This window comes from Rattus rattus, chromosome 2 (assembly GCF_011064425.1).
Source record: "Rattus rattus isolate New Zealand chromosome 2, Rrattus_CSIRO_v1, whole genome shotgun sequence".
NCBI classification, from domain to species: Eukaryota; Metazoa; Chordata; class Mammalia; order Rodentia; family Muridae; genus Rattus; species Rattus rattus.
Window position 1 is genome coordinate 199,141,832 of NC_046155.1, and position 19,564 is coordinate 199,161,395.

The window sequence follows — 19,564 nt, forward strand, 5'->3', positions numbered from 1 at the left end:
CCTTCATGGTTATAATCTCGGCTCACATTAGGACTTGTGTTATTGTTTGGCGGCACCCCGTGTCTCTGTAGGGACAGTTGCTCGGAGGGCATCTACATGGTCTTGTCAGTCTGTTCTAATGTCTCTGGGACCTGGAGTTCCAGAGTCTCACAATTTCATGACCCAGTGAAATTATAACCCCCCCCTCTTCATCCGAGTGGACAACAGCACTGTCTGGGGGAAGCTGCCCGAGGTCTATCTGACAGGCATATATCCAGCTAGAATGACTCTTGATGCAAGGCTTCCACATCCTGGGGTTCTTTAGGTAGACAGAGAAGCAAGAAAATGATCACAGGCCCATTTAATTAAATGTTTATTCAATGAAAGGATGTATAAAAACTTACAAATCTGAGAACTCAACTATACATATAAGAGGATGGTGGGATATTCAGTTTCTAACACACACGTACGACATAGCTACGCACTACCTCACCCTGCCCCTTAGTCCTCACTTCTGGCTCCTGTTGCATCCTGGGAGACCGGTTTCCTATTGGCCCAGGGGAAGATGAATGGACAACTTTTCATGCTGTTGGGACAGTGGGGAAATTTCAGTTGTTAACAAAAACTGGAGGATAAACAATAAAATCAATTGTGTTTTTCCTTCCAAAAAGAAATTATATTTTTCATTTTGTGTCCTGATTTGTTATTTTTGATGCTTTGGTAGATGTCACCAGTGAACTATGGGCATTGCGGGATTTTTTGTTTTGTTTTTTGGACAAGGTCTCTGTGTAGCCCAGGCTGGCCTCAGACTCCCAATTCTCCTGCTTCTACCCCTCTGGTGCCCTCTCCTAGTGCCGGGGTAATAAGGTGGGTGTCACCGTGCCAGGCAGCACCAACTTTCACCCTCATTAAAGTTACACTTTCAGCTCACCACTTGCCTTGTATGGTACGTAATTCTGTAGTCCTTTCCCTGCAGCACACACGCCTGATTTCACAGGTTGGCTAGCTCAGACATGAGCTCACCATTGGCCATTGCTGTTCAGAAAGACATTCTACAGATTCGCGTTTTCAAATCTGATTTAAGCACAAGTGTGTCAGGGACTGAAACACAGCATCTACTTGTTCACCTTGGAAAGAGGCCAGCCATCGGTAAGGCGTGCGTACCAACTCCCCTGCCTGTACCAAGTATCCATAGACTTGTTCACTCACATACAAATTCACAGCCCGTCAGGTTTTATCCACAAATGAAGATTGCCATCACATTATTACTCTTTGCACTTGTTAAAGTCGTTCTCTTAACTAGTGATTTTCCTTAACTGGACATAATCTCAAAGGATACATTCTGAAATCAGACACCTAGAGGACAAACATTAAAAACATTCTCTTGGGTTTAAAGTTTCCCCACACCTTCTAGATTTGCATAGTAGAGCCCAGCTTTATCTCTAAGAAGCATGCTGTATTTTCTGACTTGTTTCTTTGAGAAGGAAGACTTATTACCCAGGGACAGTCATAATTTTAGCTTACCAAATTATATTCTAGTTGTTTTATTATATACTCTTAATTAATTCCAAGTAGGTTTTTAAAATAATCTAAAACTTCTCAAAACCTATTTCTTTATAAGTACTACTGACCATTATCCTTCCAGGATCCCCTGAATTAAAGTGAATATAGTCCAGCTTTACAGTGTACAAAGCCCTACAGAGACGGGGCCGGGAGAAGGGGGTGGGAAGAGGTGGGGCCCGTTTGTATCATGCCATGGAGAAACTGTCCCGAATAGGGGAGAAGATTCTTTGTAAAAATGAGTCTTTAAGGGAAGGGGAAAAATAGAAAAAAAACTAGTCTTTAAAAAGACAAGAAACATATCAGTCTAGTAACACAGTCTCCTGTTCCTTTTTGATGGCCGCTAACACCGGGTGGTCAGGGTCAGTCACTTCTGAGTCCCCACTGCCCAGAAGGACTGACCGCCCCTCATCCAGGGCAAACACATCTGAGTTCTGGTTCTGGCAGGAGTGTTTGACCACCTCATTGGGTGTGGAGAACGTCTTGTCACACAGGTTGCACTTGTAGGGCTTGTTGGCCTGCACCAGCATATTGTCCATCTGGCTGCCCTCCTCAAACGTGCAGAGCTCTAGAGTCTGCTTGTCCACCATGGTGTAGGTGTCGATGCTCTGGTTGAGGCACACGTGGCGTGCGGCCTGGTTGGCCCTGCAGAAGCTCTTGTCGCAGGTGCTGCACTTGAAGGGTTTGCCTGTGTGAATGTACATGTGCTCACGCCAGTGGCTTTTCTGGATGAACTTGCGGCCGCAGATCGTGCACTCGTACTTGCGCCTCTTCACTTCCCTCTCTTGGTCTGCCTGCTCCAGGTTGTCGATGTCCGCAATGTCTGAGGGCGGTGGTGTCTCCGACTGTTGCTGCCCATCAATGATGGGGGAATCGGAGATGTGCTGCAGCTCACTGTCGCTGATCATCCCCGCCTCCGGTACTTCCAGAGCATCCTTGCCCAGGTCGGCTGCATTGCTGCAGAGCGACAGGGGCCCTCGGCCTTCCCCAGGCGGGCCTGCTGTGAAGGGTACCCCGGTGTGGATCTGCAGGTGCTCCCGCAGGCTGCTGCGCAGTGTGAAGCGACGGCCGCACAGGTGGCAGGCATAGTACTTGGGGAAGCTTCCATTCCTCTTCATGATGCTTGGCTTTACGTGGGCAATCGTAAGGGATGATGGCTGCTCGTCCGAGGAAGAGGCCTCCAGGTTAGTCTCCTCCCCAGGAGGAGGGGGAGGAACAGGTGTGGAGACAAGTTCAGGTGACAGCGAGGTCTGCAGGGGGTCGGCGGGAGTCATGTTTGTCCGATTCACCTGGGCCAGGTTTGAAGTCAGCTGGGACAGCTGCGAGGTCTCTGGCACAGGCTCCTGGTTCATCCTGGATGCCTGTGGCCTAGGCTCCCGTCCAAGTTTCTCAGGCCCCAAATTCATCTTGGTGGCTTGTCTCAGCTGGTGGTCTGCAATTTGAATGCCGTACAAGGATGAGGCCAGCGGGAAGACTTGCTCAGGATGGGAAAAGGTGCCTTGGCTGGCAAGGCTGGCTTCCTGGATGAGGGGGTATGCGTGCAGGAATTTGATCCCTTGCTCCAAGCGCACAGGGTCGATGAGCTGTGGGGCCATCTTCCCGGTGTACATCAGGTGGAGCAGATAGCTGAATATGTCAGGCTGTATGTCAGTGGGCTTCAGGCGGACACATTCACTGAAAGAAAGTAGAGAGCCATGAGGAAGCACCAGCCTCCGATTTCATGGAAACAAAGCCTGAAGAACAGCTTAGACACTCCAACCCAAATGACCTCGATGGCTGACTGAGCTTCGTCACAGACCCAATGAAGAGCTCAGCAGAACAAGTACGGTAAGTAAAAGAATGTAATCTGATTAGAAAGACTTTAAGGCTGTAAGGTGACACAAGAGGGTTTGACAGTCCAACAATGTTTACGAGCAGGACCTCTCTGAGTTAGGAGGCTTTCCCAGCCACCTTCCCAGTGTTGCACGGGAAGCAGCCTGGGGCTTTACCACCTTTCTAGTGACTGCCTGTAATCCTTACTTTACAGGTGGTGAGACTCATGGTGCACCTAACAGTTGGTGAGTGGCAGGGCCAGGCCTACATAATTCCAGAGCCACATGGAGGTCCTCCAGAGCAGCTGCAGGCCACGTGGTAAAGCACCTGCAGGCATGGTGGTCAGCTGCTTGTCTACCTTTTAGACTGACGTCACTTCAGAAACAGTGTCCCCTAAAGGATGCTTCAGAGCTTAGAGTGAAGGAAGAAGTGGGGACTCTCCTCAGACCATCACTACTGAGAGAACTTCTAACATCTCCCGAGGCCAATGAGATACACATCTCTGAAGTGCAGGAGGCATACAAGATCATCCATGATTTTTAAAGATATTTTTGGCAGGTTTAGCAATTATGTTCACCATTTAAATCATCTTTCTCCATACTAAAATATTAATAGCATACCCCATCTTCTAAACTTACACAGAGGGATGAGGCAGGAGGATTGTCCGAACTTCAAGGCCAGCCTAGCTACAGTGCAAGACAAAGGAAAAAGGAAAAAGAAAAAAGAAAAAAGAAAAAAGGCTAACATGATTTTAAGGTTGATTTCTAGACTTCTGACCAGACATATGGACCTGGATGGCTATCAAGGTGTATATTTCATGAAGACTTAGACTCCATACACTTAACTACAAAATACCAGAGTCAAGCATAAAACCCAGCACCCAGTGCCAGTATGACAGTTCCTATGTTTACTTAGTCTTTTCTTTCTTACTCTGTCTGAGACAAGGTTTCCTTTATAGGTCAGGCTGGCCTGGAGCTCAGAGATCCACCTCCTGCTTCCCAGTGTTGGAACTAAAGGGGCGTGGAGCCACTGCCATCATCAGGCAGAGGCTCAGAACTCAGAGACCTAGGCCCCCAGAGATGTGTATTTCTCCAGGAGATGGATGGATGTGGTGCTCAAGGGAGGGGGGAAGTACAGTCGGGGCTTCCTTCCAGCATTTCCAGTCCTACCCAGCTGAGCCCCTTTCCAGAGGGCTTTGTAGTTGCTCGCTGTGGTTGGACAGCCCATTCTATTGATTGCTTGGAAGTCGTTGCTGACAGTAAGCCTCTACAATTTTAAACAAGTGTGTGTAATTCCTGACGGTGCAAGGACAGAACCAGGAGGCCAGTAAGTACTACATACACTTCAGCCAGGCTGAGGAGTGAGCGCTGGGCTGCTGGCTCAGCAGCACTGATGGAACACTACAGGTAGGAAGCTGGGAGTCCCTGTGGTAGCCCAGCAAGCACATGTGTACACACACACACACACACACACACACACACACACACACACACACACACACACGTAGTTTCTTCTGTGACTTTCAGCTACTGCAATCCTGTGCTCCTTTTCCTCGGGGCTGGTTGGACTGCTCCTTCTTCCTATCCACTTAATGTGACAGGGGCGCGACCGTCACTTCTTTTCTACAATACACACAAGCAGTCCCACCTAAGCTCCGAGGTGCACACAGCTGCCAGGCAGGAGAATGGCAAAGGGTGGGTTAGCACAGTCACAAACAGTGATTCCAAGGTCAGTTTCTCCTTCACTAGAATTCTAGGGTGAGAGTTTTAAATAATGTTAAACATTTTTTTAAAAATGGAGACAGGGTTTCAATATGAAGACCAGGCCAGTCTTGACCTCACAGTGATCCACCTGCCGCTGCCTCTGGAGTACTAGATTAAAGAAAGGCACGGCCACCACAGTCAGCAGTTATTCTTAGCAAGTTTTACTCTTCAGTGCTTAGTCTACAGAGAAAAGATAGAGAGAGACACCTAGTGGTGACTGAAGGACAGAAACTTCTCATCTTCGCCTAGAGGTAGGTCAGGCGCCTGAGGCTGCAGGAGGAGCTGCTTAAGCACTGCTCTCTGCTGTCTGTGACCGTGAACCTGAAGTCTGCACACAGCTGTGTACTGGGGTGTGCTCAGATACAAAGACACCCCTGTTAGAAAGATCTTTGTTCACTGCCCTATATGTAAAGAAAGGACATGTCTTGCACCTAATTAAAAACCCATTACATCGTTTTTTACATTTCCAAATTGCAGACATTTCTTTTCCAAGATCAGTTAGTTCACTTGTTGAGATTAGTTGCTGCCAAACCCACCTTTAGCATATCGATGTTAAAGGACGGGGAGTCTACGTATGAATTTGCTTTGAGATGGGGTCTTGGCTAGTCTGGACCTGACAACTCTGCTGCCTCAGCCTCCCGCGAGCTAGGATCACAGGAATACATCTCGCATGCCCTGCTCAGAGGAATCATTCCCAGCCCTCTAAGATGACAACTCACTGCTAAGGCCCCTGCTCCTGGCCTTCCTGCTCCTACAGATGTTTTCCAGGTGGCTCTTTGATGCCTTGCCACCCTCAGTGGTGTGTGCCCTGTGGTGTCTCAGATCTGTAAATCTCACTGCTTGGCCACTGTAGGAGAGGGAAGGAGGGAGTCTCCAGGTGGCACTCACAAGGGAGCGGAGGGTGAGTGCGCAGAGCACAACTTAGAGTGAGCACTGCGCTCCTGAAGGGCACAACAGTCATCCTGGACTGATGACCAGGATGAGGGCAGGGAAAGGTGGGGAGTGGGCAGTGGGTAGTGCTCCACTGTGGGAAGTTGTGGACAATGGGTGGTTACAAAATGGGAGTGAGCACGTGAGGCCAGGGCAATGGGACATGTGCTGAAGAGCCATGGCCTAGGATAGATGGGATATGATCGGAAATGGATCTGAAGCCTGGCCTACTTGAAGATGAAAACAGGCAAGCCAGGAGTCTTTGGAGAGACCCTTTCAGTTCAGTTTTAGTCCCGCCCAATGAGAGAAACAGAGTGAGCACAGTCAGGTCTAAAGGACCAGCAGGCAGCCAGGGTGGAGTTCTGTAACTAGAAATAGAATGATGGAGGCCAGAGCTGAAACTAACAAGCTTCCACCTGCCAAGGAAAGGGAGATGACCTGCTCCACACAGACAATGTGCAAAGACAGCAAGGGCTCAGGAGGCCCCAGGCTGGAGGCCCTGGTGCCCCGTGAAGAACAAAAGACATTTGGTACAGTGAGGGCTGAGGAGGACAGGAGGATGGCCTGCAAGAGGGCAGTGTTCTGGTGGAGAGATGTCCTTTGGAACATGACTGCAGTAGAGAGAGGAAACCACAGCACAGTGGACTGGAAGAGTATGGGATGAGCAGAGCTGTCAAAGGCACAGGTGCCCTTTCAAGAAGAACAGAGAACTGGGCAGGATTCCCTGGCTGGCCAGGTCAAGGGCAGTCTTCTGCCCAGAGTAGGCAGGGGGTGGGGTGGGGTGAGGGTCAGGATGGTGAAGAGTAGAGTAAGATGGAGAGATTGGAGGAAGGGAGAAGGAGAGAGGAGATAGGGAGAGGAGAGGGGGGGGGGGAAGGGGAGAGGGGAGAGGGGAGGGGGGGGGGGGGAGGGGAGAGGGGAGAGGGGAGAGGGGAGATTGTTTTCCTCACATACCCAGAGATTCCTTTCCCTAAAATATTTAGGAGAAATCAGAAGAAAAGAAATCAGCAAAGACAGAGTTTTGCATTACAAAAGAGGGAACAGGAAATCTGAGCCCTCCAGCTTTTCACTTAAAACTAAGTATTCAAAGGGGAATCAGGGGATTGGGCTTGGAGGAGCAGGAGGTGAGACTCAGGCAGGAAGGCAGTTTGGAGGAGGGGCTGGGTGGGGCCAGACTAGGTAGGTGATTCTCGAGTGCTAATGAAAGCATTGGTAACCGAGAAAGGCAGAGGCTAGGCTGGTGGGGTAACTAGGGAGTGGGGTGGGTGCCTAGATCCTGGGAGAGGCAGAGAGATCCATGGTCTGAAGGAAGGCAAAGTGGGAAGAGGAGCCCAGCGTCAGGAGGTCTACAGCCCTTAGATTATCAACCGCTTTAGTTACCTGGTCTGATGGACAAACAACATCTTAAAGTAATTGGAGAATGAAGCGAGAACGGATTTGTGTGCCTTGAAGTACACATCGCCGATTGCAACCGTGCAGTCACACAGGAACCCAAACTCCCGCTGAGCGTTTAACTGCTGCAGTAGAATAAGTCCATGGTTGGTCAAATCCATTTTTTTAAAAAATCTGCAAAGTAAACAATTTCATTTTTAAGAAAAGGTGTTCCACAAATAAGAATGTGTCCTAATGTTCCCAGCTAACATGTCACCAAGGCTAACATGTCAAGTCCGTTAAACATGGAACATATACCAATTCACTGTATTGCTCAACAGTCCCTGGAACAGGACCTATTTTCAGATGTGTCCTCTAGGGCAACTCAGGAGGTGTAACCTGCCCAGGCTGGAAATAAACCCAGGCAGTGTCCCTCCAAGAATCAGCCCTTTAAGGGTCCCCAAACACTAAAGATTCCTGAGAATCTGCCCAGTCTTTCACCAAGACTCTTCCTCAACTACCGGCAGTCCACAAAGGCTTGCATAACCATTAGCAATGAAGCTGGGCCTCCCTTCTGCGGAGGAGAAAAGAGATTTTGAGACTTGCAGGTAAGTTGCCCCAGGCCTTCAGGGAAAGCAGAGGAGTTCACATTTAAATTTGAATGCGCCTACTTCAAATTCGGAGATTTACATTACTCCGTCCCCTACCAAGTCCAGGGGGCCATCTGTTTACTGTAAGAAGCTGCCTGAGCCTGCTAGGCTCCTGAATCCCTAGATGGCTCTCTTTCCTCAAGCACACCAGGAAAGCACACTGCAGGGAGCAGCATGGCTTTCCCCAAGAGCCAGAGCCAGGCTACGAAGTGCAGTCCTCTCCAGCAGCGCCCAGAAAACAGCAGCATCAGGTGGAAAACAAGACAGAAATAGAAGTCTGCAGCCAGAAAGAGAAGAAGCAAACTGATAATGTACAGAATCCAAGGAATTTATACAGAAGCCTCCATAAGTAATAAAGTCTGGTAAGGTATAAGAAGCATCAAGAAACAGAACTCCCAAACCCTAATGTAATTTCACCCACTAGCGCTGAACATGGAAACGAGAAACAACACCATCACAATGAAACAATAGGACACACAAGTAAACATACCAAGGCGTGCGGAGTTAGATGGAAAAATATAAAATGCTAAATCTCAAATCTACACAGACAAATTTGCATGAAAACATGTGGATAGGCAAACAAAGAAAGTACAATGTCTTCAGCTAAGAACCAACAGGTGGGGAGTCAGGCCTCTGCACGCACCCCAAGATGTGGTGGCAGCACAGAGCTCCAGGAAGAGATGGGCTGTACTTCAACAGAACCTGGGGAGGGGGCTGGCCCACAGAAGGATGCAGGAGGGATGTTTGACACAGACAGCATACATTACTCCCAGACGGTGCTGGACCAGCTGAACCTCAGAAGGCAAGACAGAAAGACCCTTGAGTAAGTCTCATGCTCTCTTACGAACACACTAAAAATGACTCCTGGCCTTAAGCAGAAGGCACACACAACAAAAGGAGTTTAGAAAAAAACAAAACCTTAGGGATCTGCAGAAGGGGAAGAGGTAAGTCAGACTTGGTGAAATTTCAAGTGTGGGCTCTGGGAAGTGCTCTGCTAAGGATGGACAGGTAGCTAAGGACTAGGAGAACACATCTGGAACTTCGCAACTCCTCAGAGTGTCAGTACTTGGAAAGTAAAGAAAAAAACCCTGAAATATACAAAACAAACTGGGAAGCATGATGGGCTTTCAGAGGTCACCACAAGGGAAAGAAGTGGTAAGAGGCCAGACAGTGTTCAGTACTGCTGTCCCCAGGGAAACAATGTCAGCATGGTCACATCTCACATCACTTGACTCATGCTGCTGTGTGTGTGTGTGGGGGATGGTACAGCTGGCCTGGAGACTACAGACAGCTCAATGGCTACTCTGATACGTTTATTCCATGAAACAAAAATGTACTTTTACACAAAATTGTACACTGATGTCTGTAGTGACTTTACCAGAAACAACCCAGCTGTCCTTCAGTTGCTGGATAGTTAGGCTGTGGAACGAACCACTTAGTCATCGGAAGAGACGAACCACAGCTGGCCGTGGTGGCCAACACACTAATCCCAGCATTCAGAAGGCTGAGGACTGGGAGTGTGAGGTCAGCCTGGGCTACATTGAGACTCTGTCTCCAGAACAAAACCAAAACAAAACAAATCAACCATTGCAAACAAAAGCTAGAAGAGTGAATGACGCTCACCGAAATACGGCAAAGAACAAACTCACTGATGCATTCTTTAATAGACTAGGCATGGAATTTAGAGAAATGGAGAACAGACATGTCATGGTGAAGAGAAACAGGTGGGTATTGCTACAAAGGGAATGAGGACACCTGTGGTGACAGAGATGTCTCACAGATGCCATGTGGCAAGGTCAGTATTTTAGTGGGCATATGGTACAGCCCAGCCCATACAGTGTCTCCTAACTGAACGTGAAGGGCAACAGCAGCGTTTCTCAGAGCAGCAGCTAGGAGGCGTGACATTAGCCGTGGTAGATTTGAAGTGTTGCACACCAGGGCTTCACTGCAGCCATGGTTGGGATTCATAGCAGGAGTGCTTCCTGTAGCAAAGGTAAGGCCTAAAGCGCCTCAGCTCAGATGTATGGCCACTCCATGATATAAACTGCAGTGTCTGCTTTTACAGAAACGTGCGGTTTAATCAGGAAACATGATTTAGTGTTTTCTGCCAGGGCCTCAGCATCTAAGTAACAGGTTACTGTATCTCTAGATTGTCAGTACACTTTAGAATGCAAGACTGTAAAACAAAAACACTCGGTTTGTGTGCAAAACAAAAACCAAACAAACAAAACCTCATAAGTTTACCCTGAGATTATGACAGAACTTCCTATAGTTTCTAAAATGGCTCTAAGTATACTTCGCTATTTCTCACTTGGGGAAGTGGCACTCACAGTACTGACAATTATAAAGTCAAAATACTGACAAACTCAGAAAAACATCGAGGCTGTTCTTCCTCCTTCAGTACCAAAGGTTAGAGCAGCCGGCTCCCTCTCGTCTGTGATAGTGGCTGTTGTGCTATTAGCACCTCTCATACACTGCATTTTATTTCACATTAGCAAGGCATCTGAGGTATGGCTCCCACACCTTAAATCAAGGAAATGGCAAGAGAAGTTAGGTAGCTTGCTCGGACCTCAAAACAGTAAGTTAGGGAGTAGGGTCAACCTGATCTCCTTGCTTTCTGTTTGCTTTTTGAAAAAAACTCTTAGTGTTGTATGGCTCAAGTTTGCCTTGAAATTGTGTTCCTCTTGCCTCAGTCTTTTTTTTTTTTTTTTTTTTTTTTTTTTTTTGGGCTGGGGGCCGAACCCAGGGCCTTAAGCGCTCTACCACTGAGCTAAATCCCCAACCCCCTGACATTGCTATTTGGTTTAAATAAAGAGGTAGTATTTTTAAGAGTGATTTTAAGTGTGTACACTTGTTATAATAGTATGCAATAGTAAGACGGTATGACACATGAAGGTGCATGCTGCCCCTGCACATGTATCAGCACACTCATTTTCTGTCTCTGCCTTTCTCTCAGTTCTGGGGAGAAAACTAGGACTTGGCACATGTAGTAGGTGAGTACTCTACTACTGAGCCACACTACCCAAGATCTACACTACTACTTTTTGAGGAATCCCTGCTAATATTTGCTAATTTTACTTCCTGTGATATGAATGACATTTAATAACATGACACATATATTAACTCTCTGTTTTTCATGAACTTTATCCATTTGATTCCTATAAAAAAATGTAGACCAAGTTGGCCTTGAACTGACAGAGCTCTCCTGCTGCGTGCCTCTGCTTCTCAAGAGTTGAGTTTAAAGGTATGAGCCCTCATGCCTTCTATTTCCTTCTGATTTTATTTAGTGTGTGTGTGCCTGTGTGCACACCACAGCACTGTGTGCAGGGAACAGGACAACTTTGGAGAGTAAGTCCTCTCCATGTGGGGTTTGGAGGATTCAACTCAGGTCACCTGCCTTGGTAGCAAGTGCCTCTCTCTGCCCACTGAGCCATCTTGCGCCCCTTAGGACACACACTACATCAGGAAGGTTAAGAACTAGATGGGAAAGACTAGATGGGAAATGAGCTTTCTCTTTTCTTTTCTTTCTTTCTCTTTTGAGATAGGGTCTAGTGTAGCCTACACTAGCCTTGAGTTCTGGACTGCTCAGCCCCTCTTTAAATGCTTGGATTGTAGGTGTGCAGCACCATGCCTGGCTATGAAAAGCAGAGCAAATAATACACTTTCATGACATTAAATAGCTACCCAGCTCTCACGTGTGATTTATTTCTCAGACAGGTTCTTGTGCCAGTCACACTAGATATAAGACTGACAGCATAGTAATCTTTACAATGTGTCTAGCTTATTCTAAAATCCAGGCATTATCAAAAATTCTGTCCCATACACCTGTTACCCTCACATTTGGAATGCTGAGTTAGGAACATTTTGTCATCAAGGACCAATTAGACAGAAAACCATTTGGTTTCACCTAAGGATGCTGCTCAGTGAGACAAGATGTTCATTTGGAAACTTGTGGATGAGTTGCTGAGGAATGGATGAGTCTTTCCCTAGGTCTTTGGTGCTGGGGTCATTACAGGCTCTTGAGGGAACACAGGGCTCCCTGCCATGGCCTTTATTATAAGCTCCACACTGGGCTGCCTCGTGTCTAGTCATCAAGGTGAGAAGGGCTGTTCAGAGAGGATGTCCACTGACATGTGTACTCAATTCAAACTCACATGCTCACACCATGGGCCCTGACTCAAGATCTGCTGGTTCTGAGCCCTCAGGATACTTGCTGAGAGCAGAGTCTACCACTGCTAGGTGCCTAGAAGGTTGTCTAGCATAGTGTTTACCATTTGCTAAACTAAAACTACTAACTAGGTATTCAGAGAAAGGAAGAGCATTCAGCCCTTAGCCACAGTTCTCTCTGACCTAGCCCAGTGGATTAGGAGAAAAGTGCAGCTTTTTAAAATAAATAAATAAAAAAAAAATTCCCATCAAATTTAGTGTGTGCCATAATTTGGAAGCTTTTCTCAATTTATAAATGTTAGGTGATGTTTCCCTACACATTAAGCTGTGGCCAATGCCACAGAGTTTACTAAGAGCCTAGGAATGATAGCGGGAGAGACAAGATGCAAGTGGATTAGGCAGCAAGCTGAGGTGTGGAAAGGACTTCAGCTCTTATCCTGCAAGAGTGGGGAAGGGTCACAATGGGAAAGACCAAGGTAGTCCTTCCTGGCTCTGGACAAGAGCGTGGGGGCTGAGGGTGGGGACCCAGAGAGAGAGGGGGTGGGGACAGATTAGAAAGACATCTGGAAGATTCAAGTCTGCATCATTGCCTAGGGGAGGAGGGTGGCAAAGTCGAAGCAAACTGAGGCTTTTTACTGGAATAGCTGGATAGGTTTTAGGCAGGAGATAAGGTCCAAAGCTTTGGTGGGAAAGAACATGTTGCATTTGCAAGACCTCTGGGTTCTCTAGGATGAGGTGGATGGGATGTAGAGCTCTGGCCATCCTGGTCTGGGGCTAGAAGTCTGATAATAGATGTCTGAGGGTCTTCAGAGAAGCCAGAGTACTTGATTCAAGGGCTGTAACCCTTAAATAACAGGCTCAGTGTCAGCGTGGAGTCACGGCACTGTATGGGCGTGGTTCAAAGGGGTCAAGAGTGAGTCAGGACTGAAGCTTGTAACCTTCCGGGTGTATGTTTTTTGGTCTGTGTGCAGTCCTGCCTTGCTCTACAGGACATTTCTGGAAGGTTTTTACCAAGGCTAGTCACAAAGCCAGCACTGAGATCGCACACTTAGACCTCTATAGAGAATCCTTTAGCAGCCTTGGGTTAGCACTCAGTTGGCAGAGTTCATGCCTAGAATGCACAAAGCTTTGGGTTTGATCCCCATATAAACCTTGTGTAGGCAGTACATGTCTGTATTTTAGCACTAGGTGGGTAAAGGAGGCCACGTCATTCTCTGACAGGGGATGAAGCCCTGCAAACAAAACCCCCAACCACTTAACCCAACAAAGTAGAACTTAAAAAAAGAAGAAAGGCTGTTTAAGAAGAGTCATGTGGGGGCCGCTGAGCGGTCTCAGTGTTGTGAGTGCTGCAGCACTTGCAAAAGAACTGGGTATGGCTCTCAAGGCAGCTCAAAGTCACTGAACTACAGTTCCTGGGGAATCTAATACCTCTTTCTGGGCTCTGCAGGCACTGGTGTACATGTGGTACACATGAAATTATGTAGTTGCATGTACATGGAAAAATAAAAAAGTAGTGTGTCTTTCCTGAATGTGAATAGTGAATAGTAAGGAACTTAAGACAAAGAGCATATCTCTTCCTCCCTCCCTCCCTCCCTCCCTCCCTCCCTCCCTCCTCCCCCCTTCCTTCCTTCCTTCCGAGACAGGGTCTATGGAGCGCTTTCTGGTCTCAAATTCACTGTGTTGACCAGGTCGCTCTCCAACTCAGATCCACCGTCTCTACCCTCCTCCTTGGTGGTTGCTGGGATTAAAGGTGTGCACGTCACATTTGGAGGAGAGAGCATTTCTTAAGAAGGCGTTTATAGAATGTCTTCTTTATGTACTTTGTATGTGTACAATGTTTTCTTCTTAAGTGAATCCAGAGATCATGTCAAAAGTAAAAATACAAACATTTTCCAGAGCCAGTTACAATGATTATTCAGACTACTTAATGGTTTAGTTTTTTATCTCTCTCCTACTTTGACACACTGAATACCCAGTTGTCAAGTGCTCTCAGAGTCCCCAGACAACTCTGTCTTTGGAGGGACACATGAGCAGACTGCATAATCATGGTCTGTTTTGTCAACCTAGGTTCCTCTTTCAGTTTCAGTACAGAAACTGAGGAACAACAGCGTTTGGGAACAGACAATTCCCTCTTGGAAGATACTAACTCTTAGCACACACTAACCACCACTTACACTTGGTTTCAAGGGCACTGAAAGGGTTTTATTTACACCAAGAATAGTGGGCATGGTAATGCATGGGGTGCATTAAGAGCTGAAGAGGTGCTATTCTGAATACAATGGGCTCTGTCAAGTAGTTTAGGCCCCTTACCAGGATACAAACTGTCTTTTCAATTAGTACTAATAAAAATTAATGCAGGAGAGTGAGTGGGGAACTGAACCCCAGTGATGTTGGTCATCTGAATTTCAATATATTTGAGAACTTCAGTTCAGAGGTAGGAAATACATCGAGTTTTCTTTACTAACTCCTCTTCCATAACAATTACAGAAGGAAAGGTACTAACGATGTAGTAGCACTTATTGGATTACTGGAAAATGCTACGTTCAGAGAGGTCAAGCAGTAAGACAGTAGTGACAATTATAGAAGCTCTGCCATGATCAACTGAAAGGAAACCAACAAAGGATTACACCAGCAAAGGGACGACCTAACTAACGTCCCTTTTCACACTTCACACCACCTCCAGGTCTGGCCAGGTTGAATTGCTGGTGTGTGGTGTTGAATTCCTGTACTTTAACTGTAATGGATTTCTAAAGACTAATGGGTTCCAGGACATTTTCACCACTATGTCACCCACCACTGTGTGCTAATGTTTGCTCCTTTACAGCCTTCATCCCTCCTCCCACCTCGATGGTTCTTTATCATCTTAAATAGTTTGCCTTCTGCTTTTAATTCACATGCCCTGTGTGTGTGACAGCATGTTTGCCTGCCTGTGTCTTTGTATCTGGAGGTCAGATGGCAGTGTGGGTCTCTCCCCCACCATGTGGGCTCTAGGGATGGGATTGTCCTGTCAGACTTGGCAGCTCACTCTCTACCTGTTAAGCCCTGTACTTTTACTCATGCTTTTTAAAAAAAAAAAAAAAAATCATTATCCAGCAGTCACTTGGAAAATAATGGCTCAATGAATTACGAGAGTTCCCCGATTCTAACACACTGGAAAAACAAGATCAGTAGCATTAGTAAAAATTGTTCTAACCATATGGAAGCCTGACAGACCCATGTTGCAGATTCAAGACTAGCCTGGGCTAACTAGCAAGACCTCTCCCAGATATAACAGGAAGAAAAGACGTTTACTGTACAGTTAGGAATTTTTGAAGCATTTCATTATATCCCTCTAGGGGATATAATATCCACAAGGACTCAGAGATACTTATATGCACATTTTGGGGATTGAGAAATCAAAACCACCAGCTAGTCTGGCCCAGCATACTCACACATTTTAAAATTATTTTGAGATGACTCTACACTTTTCCTGCTGCAGGACCTACAATGTGACATAATTTAAAGGAACAGGACATAACATGTTTGCTTTGTGTTTGCCTTTTGAGACGAGGTCTCTCTACACAGCCTTAGCTTTCCTGGAACTCACTGCTAGACTGTGCCTCGACTCCTGACTGAGTGCTATGATTAAATGTGTGCACCACCACATTTGTCAAATGTTTTGTAAAAATAAATTAGTTTGCAAGCACTTAGAGGGATAATCTCACCTGTCAACTTGGGCTGCTGCTTCCTAGTGAGGGTCCTATGGCTGATACTTATTTGCTCTCCTCCTCCCTAGACCCCTTTTTGTCTCTCTCCCTCGACTTCCTCCCCCACTTCTGTCTCTCCCCCCCTTTTGGGGGAGTCTCAAATTCTCTGTCACTGATGATTGGCAGCCTTGAAATCCTGACTCTCAAGCCTCCAATTTGGGAGTGTTGGGATTTCAGAAATGTGCCACCATGCCTAGCTATCTTCCACATCTTTATGACCATCTTACCATTGAAAAATATGGAATCTTATTTAGTATCCATCTGAAACCTCCTGATGGGGTCTCAGTGTCCTGCTGAGACCCGAGGGGCATACATAAGGAGAGAGGAAAAGTGATAGGGGCAGGTTTGCCACAGGCCGGCAACTCTTCAGTTCTCCTTTCCTACTACATCCCGCACCACACGTCCATGCGTCTACATGGAAAGGGCATCTTGTAAGGCATGAAATACTCAGGCACACTAAAAAGGGAGAGTCCCCACTCTAAAGCTGATCCCAGCTGTCTCCTTCACTGCCTACCTGTTCTTGTCAGGCAGGAAAACACCCCCTCCTCCACAGGTGGGGCACAAGCCAGTAGATACTTCAAATCATGGGTGACAAGGCACAGTTCATGAGGGGGTGTTGGGATAAAGTGTTTTGTAGGGTTGTTTTAGTCCCTGTTCTGTTGCTGTGAAGAGACACCGTGACCAAGGCAACTCTAATAAAGGAAAGCATTTAATCATGGGCTTGCTTACTGTTTCAGAGGTTTAGTCCATTAAGGACGGCCAATGTGGTACTAGAGGAGCAGAGAGCTACATCCTGATCTGCAGGCAGAGCCATCCTGGGCCTGGCCTGAGCCTTTGAAACCTCAAAGCCCATCTTCAGTGACAGGTTAACTCCAAGGCCACGCCTCTCAATCCTTTTAATTCTCTAGAATAGTGTCACTCCCTGGTGATTAAGTGTTCAAACAGACGAGTCTATCAAGACCATTCTTATTCAAGACACCGCAAAGGTCTCAAGAAATAAAAAATTTGGAAGTCATTGTACAGTTTATATAATTTAACATAAAAAAAAAAACAAAACTCTACCAGACTTTGTTCTGTGATTAAGACATGTCTAACATTATTAACTTTGCTGGAGTATTTTAGTGGGAGTTTTGCACCCATTTATAGATACATTCTTTGAAGAAGAAGCTTAAAAGTGGACAAGCAGGAACATGGAGACAAAGGTCTCTACCACCCACCAGTGCTTCATTCTGTTCCACCTTCCACTTTTTTTTAAAAATATGTTTTTAAGAGGCCAGTTCCTTAGCTAGGGAAAATAAACACAAAATCTCAAGTTTACTAATGAGAAACAATGTCATGTTAGGGATACATTTACATTCTTAAAAACTATCAAGATCTTAAATATCCTGAGCAAACTAAAGCTGTTACTATGAATGTCCCCACGCCCAAGTTTGATTTTTCTGTTTGTAAGAAACCATAGTAATGAGGATTAAAAGGTCCTAGGTTTTGTGTTTTGAGACAGGGTTTGTAGTCCTGGAACTCATTCTGTAGACCAAGCTGGCTTTGAACTCAGAGACTTGCCTGCTTCTAGAACTAACACACTGGCAAAATGTATTAGCTCTAATCTCATGCCTCTCAGAGTAAAATGTTGGTTGTACACGTGCTTTGGCCTGGTGGTTGGGGATATATATATATAGTGTCAACCACGAAGGACACACAGCCCATTTAGACATGATCAGAACATCCCTTATGCGAGCCTCAAATCCATATGCCAAATTTTACTAAAACAATACACCGTGAAAATGAATAGAATCTAGGCTCTCACGCTAAGTGGGCCAAGGGTATTGTATGATGATGGTGGGAAGGAACAATGCAGACTGGGAGAGAGGAGACTCCCCGAGGTATAATTAAGTCGTTCGAGAAGTTGGGTGGAAGTTCTTGCAGCAAATGGCCTGTCAGGCACAAGATTTTCGCTCTTGCTGCTCGGCTGCGCGATCTAACTTGCGGAAGAGTCTTCATAATCCATTACCAGCTAAGCAACAGAAAACCTGCACCCTACACAGGTTTTCCTACCCTTCCTAATTGTAATGCATTCTGGGCTGGGAAAGAACAGTCTGGGAGCTTGTGCTTAACCCCGCAACAGCTCAAAGCGCGGCTCAGACGCTCCTAGCACGGCCCGGCAGGCAGAGGAGGGCGCGGCCACTCCGGCTGCAGCCCTAGGCGGCGAAGATCCGCCCAGAAGGCTTTGGCCCCGCCCCTCGAGGGAGGGGGCGGAGCGGGAGGACCGGCACTCCGGTCCCGCCCCAGGAGCCGAGGGGAGGGAGAGCAACGCGCTCAGGTCGCGCCGCTCGCCCGCTCGCCCCTCCCTTAGGTCCCGCGCGCGCGCGCGCGCCCCGAGTCCCGCGGCGCCGAACACAATGCCGACGCCTACGCGGCGCGCGCGCGCACGGCCCCGGCCGGCGCCACGGCCCCGGCGCCAGGGGCGTGGTGGATGGGCGGAGGGGGGGGGGGAAAGGGGAGCAGCGCGCGCGAGAGCCGCAGACAGCGCGAGACCCGAGGCCGGAAGCGCGCGTGCGCGCCCCCGCCCGCGAGCAGGAGGCGGAGCCGTAGCAGTAGCGACAGCAGCTGTAGGAGCCGCTGCAGCTGGGAGACGCGCCAGAGAGGCCGGGCCTGCTCCGGTCCGACCGGATCCCTCCCCTCCCCCTCCCTGCTCCCTCCCCTCCCCCAAACCCACTTCCGCAGCTCGCGGCCTGGCCGCCGAGGCGGCGAAGACGACCACAGCAGGAGGCGACGGCGGAGTACGCACCTGATGGGCCCACCTGGCGGGGCTCCGGCGCGGAACCGCTCACCGGCAGCCGCCCGCTCCGGACGCCCTTGGCTGCGGCGGGCAGCAGGGACCGGCGACTAGGACCGGAACGCGGAGCGCCCCCTCCCCTTGCGCCCGCCCTCTCGGCTTCCGTCCCCTCCCCCTCCCGCGAAGCCCCGGATGGAGCGGCTGCGACTCGCCGCCGCCTGGCTGCCGGGATGGTTTTGTCAGGCGGCCAGAGCCCCGGCGCCAGGCGCAGTCGCCGCCCCCGCCCCGCGGGCCGCCCCCGCCCCGGCCTCCCCACCCCGGCGCCCCGCGCGCTCGGGCCCGCCGCCTGCCTTCGCCCGGAGCCCCGGGACGGGAGTCATTCGTCGCCTTTGTTGCCACGGCCGCTGCCGGAACCGTTTGCGAGCTCCGGCGGCTCCCGCCCCTCCCTGCTGCTTCCCGGAGCCCGGGCCGGGGGCGGCACGTGGGCCCCGGGACGCGGTGGCGGTGCGCGCTTACCTGTCGCCGGTGCGGCCGCGGCGGGGCGTGAGGGGGAGGCAGAGCCCGGCGGCCTGGCCTAACTGTCCCCGCCGCCGCCTCTGCCCCGCGTTGCTGCTGCTTGCTGCTTGCTGCTGCCGCCGCGGTCGGTGTCTCCGGCACGGCGGCGGGCGGCGGCGGCGGGGCTTTTCCTGTCCGGTTACGTTAAGGTCACATGACCGAGAGAGCGGAGCGACTAGTGCAAAGAGGCTGAGAGCGGCTCCCGCCGGGGGGGAGAGGCGGCGAGAGAGCAGTGGCGGCAAGAGCCCCTCCGCCCCC

The 19,564-nt window shown here is 48.7% G+C and overlaps 1 protein-coding gene across 2 annotated transcripts; it reads right to left on the bottom strand.

Moving 5' to 3' along the window:
* Positions 1-335: 335 nt before the first annotated feature.
* Zbtb2 (zinc finger and BTB domain containing 2) lies at positions 336-19,338 on the bottom strand. 2 transcript variants are annotated; one of them, XM_032894798.1, is made up of 3 exons: positions 19,268-19,338; positions 7,425-7,610; positions 336-3,213 (listed from the first exon to the last, which is right to left on the bottom strand). In XM_032894798.1, exons 2-3 carry the CDS (start codon positions 7,595-7,597, stop codon positions 1,842-1,844), a joined length of 1,545 nt encoding a protein of 514 aa, XP_032750689.1. In that variant the 5' UTR covers positions 7,598-7,610; positions 19,268-19,338; the 3' UTR covers positions 336-1,841. The 2 variants fall into 2 exon arrangements, with proteins under 2 accessions (XP_032750689.1, XP_032750690.1); XM_032894799.1 differs by lacking the exon at positions 19,268-19,338 and adding an exon at positions 18,764-18,861.
* Positions 19,339-19,564: the final 226 nt, after the last annotated feature.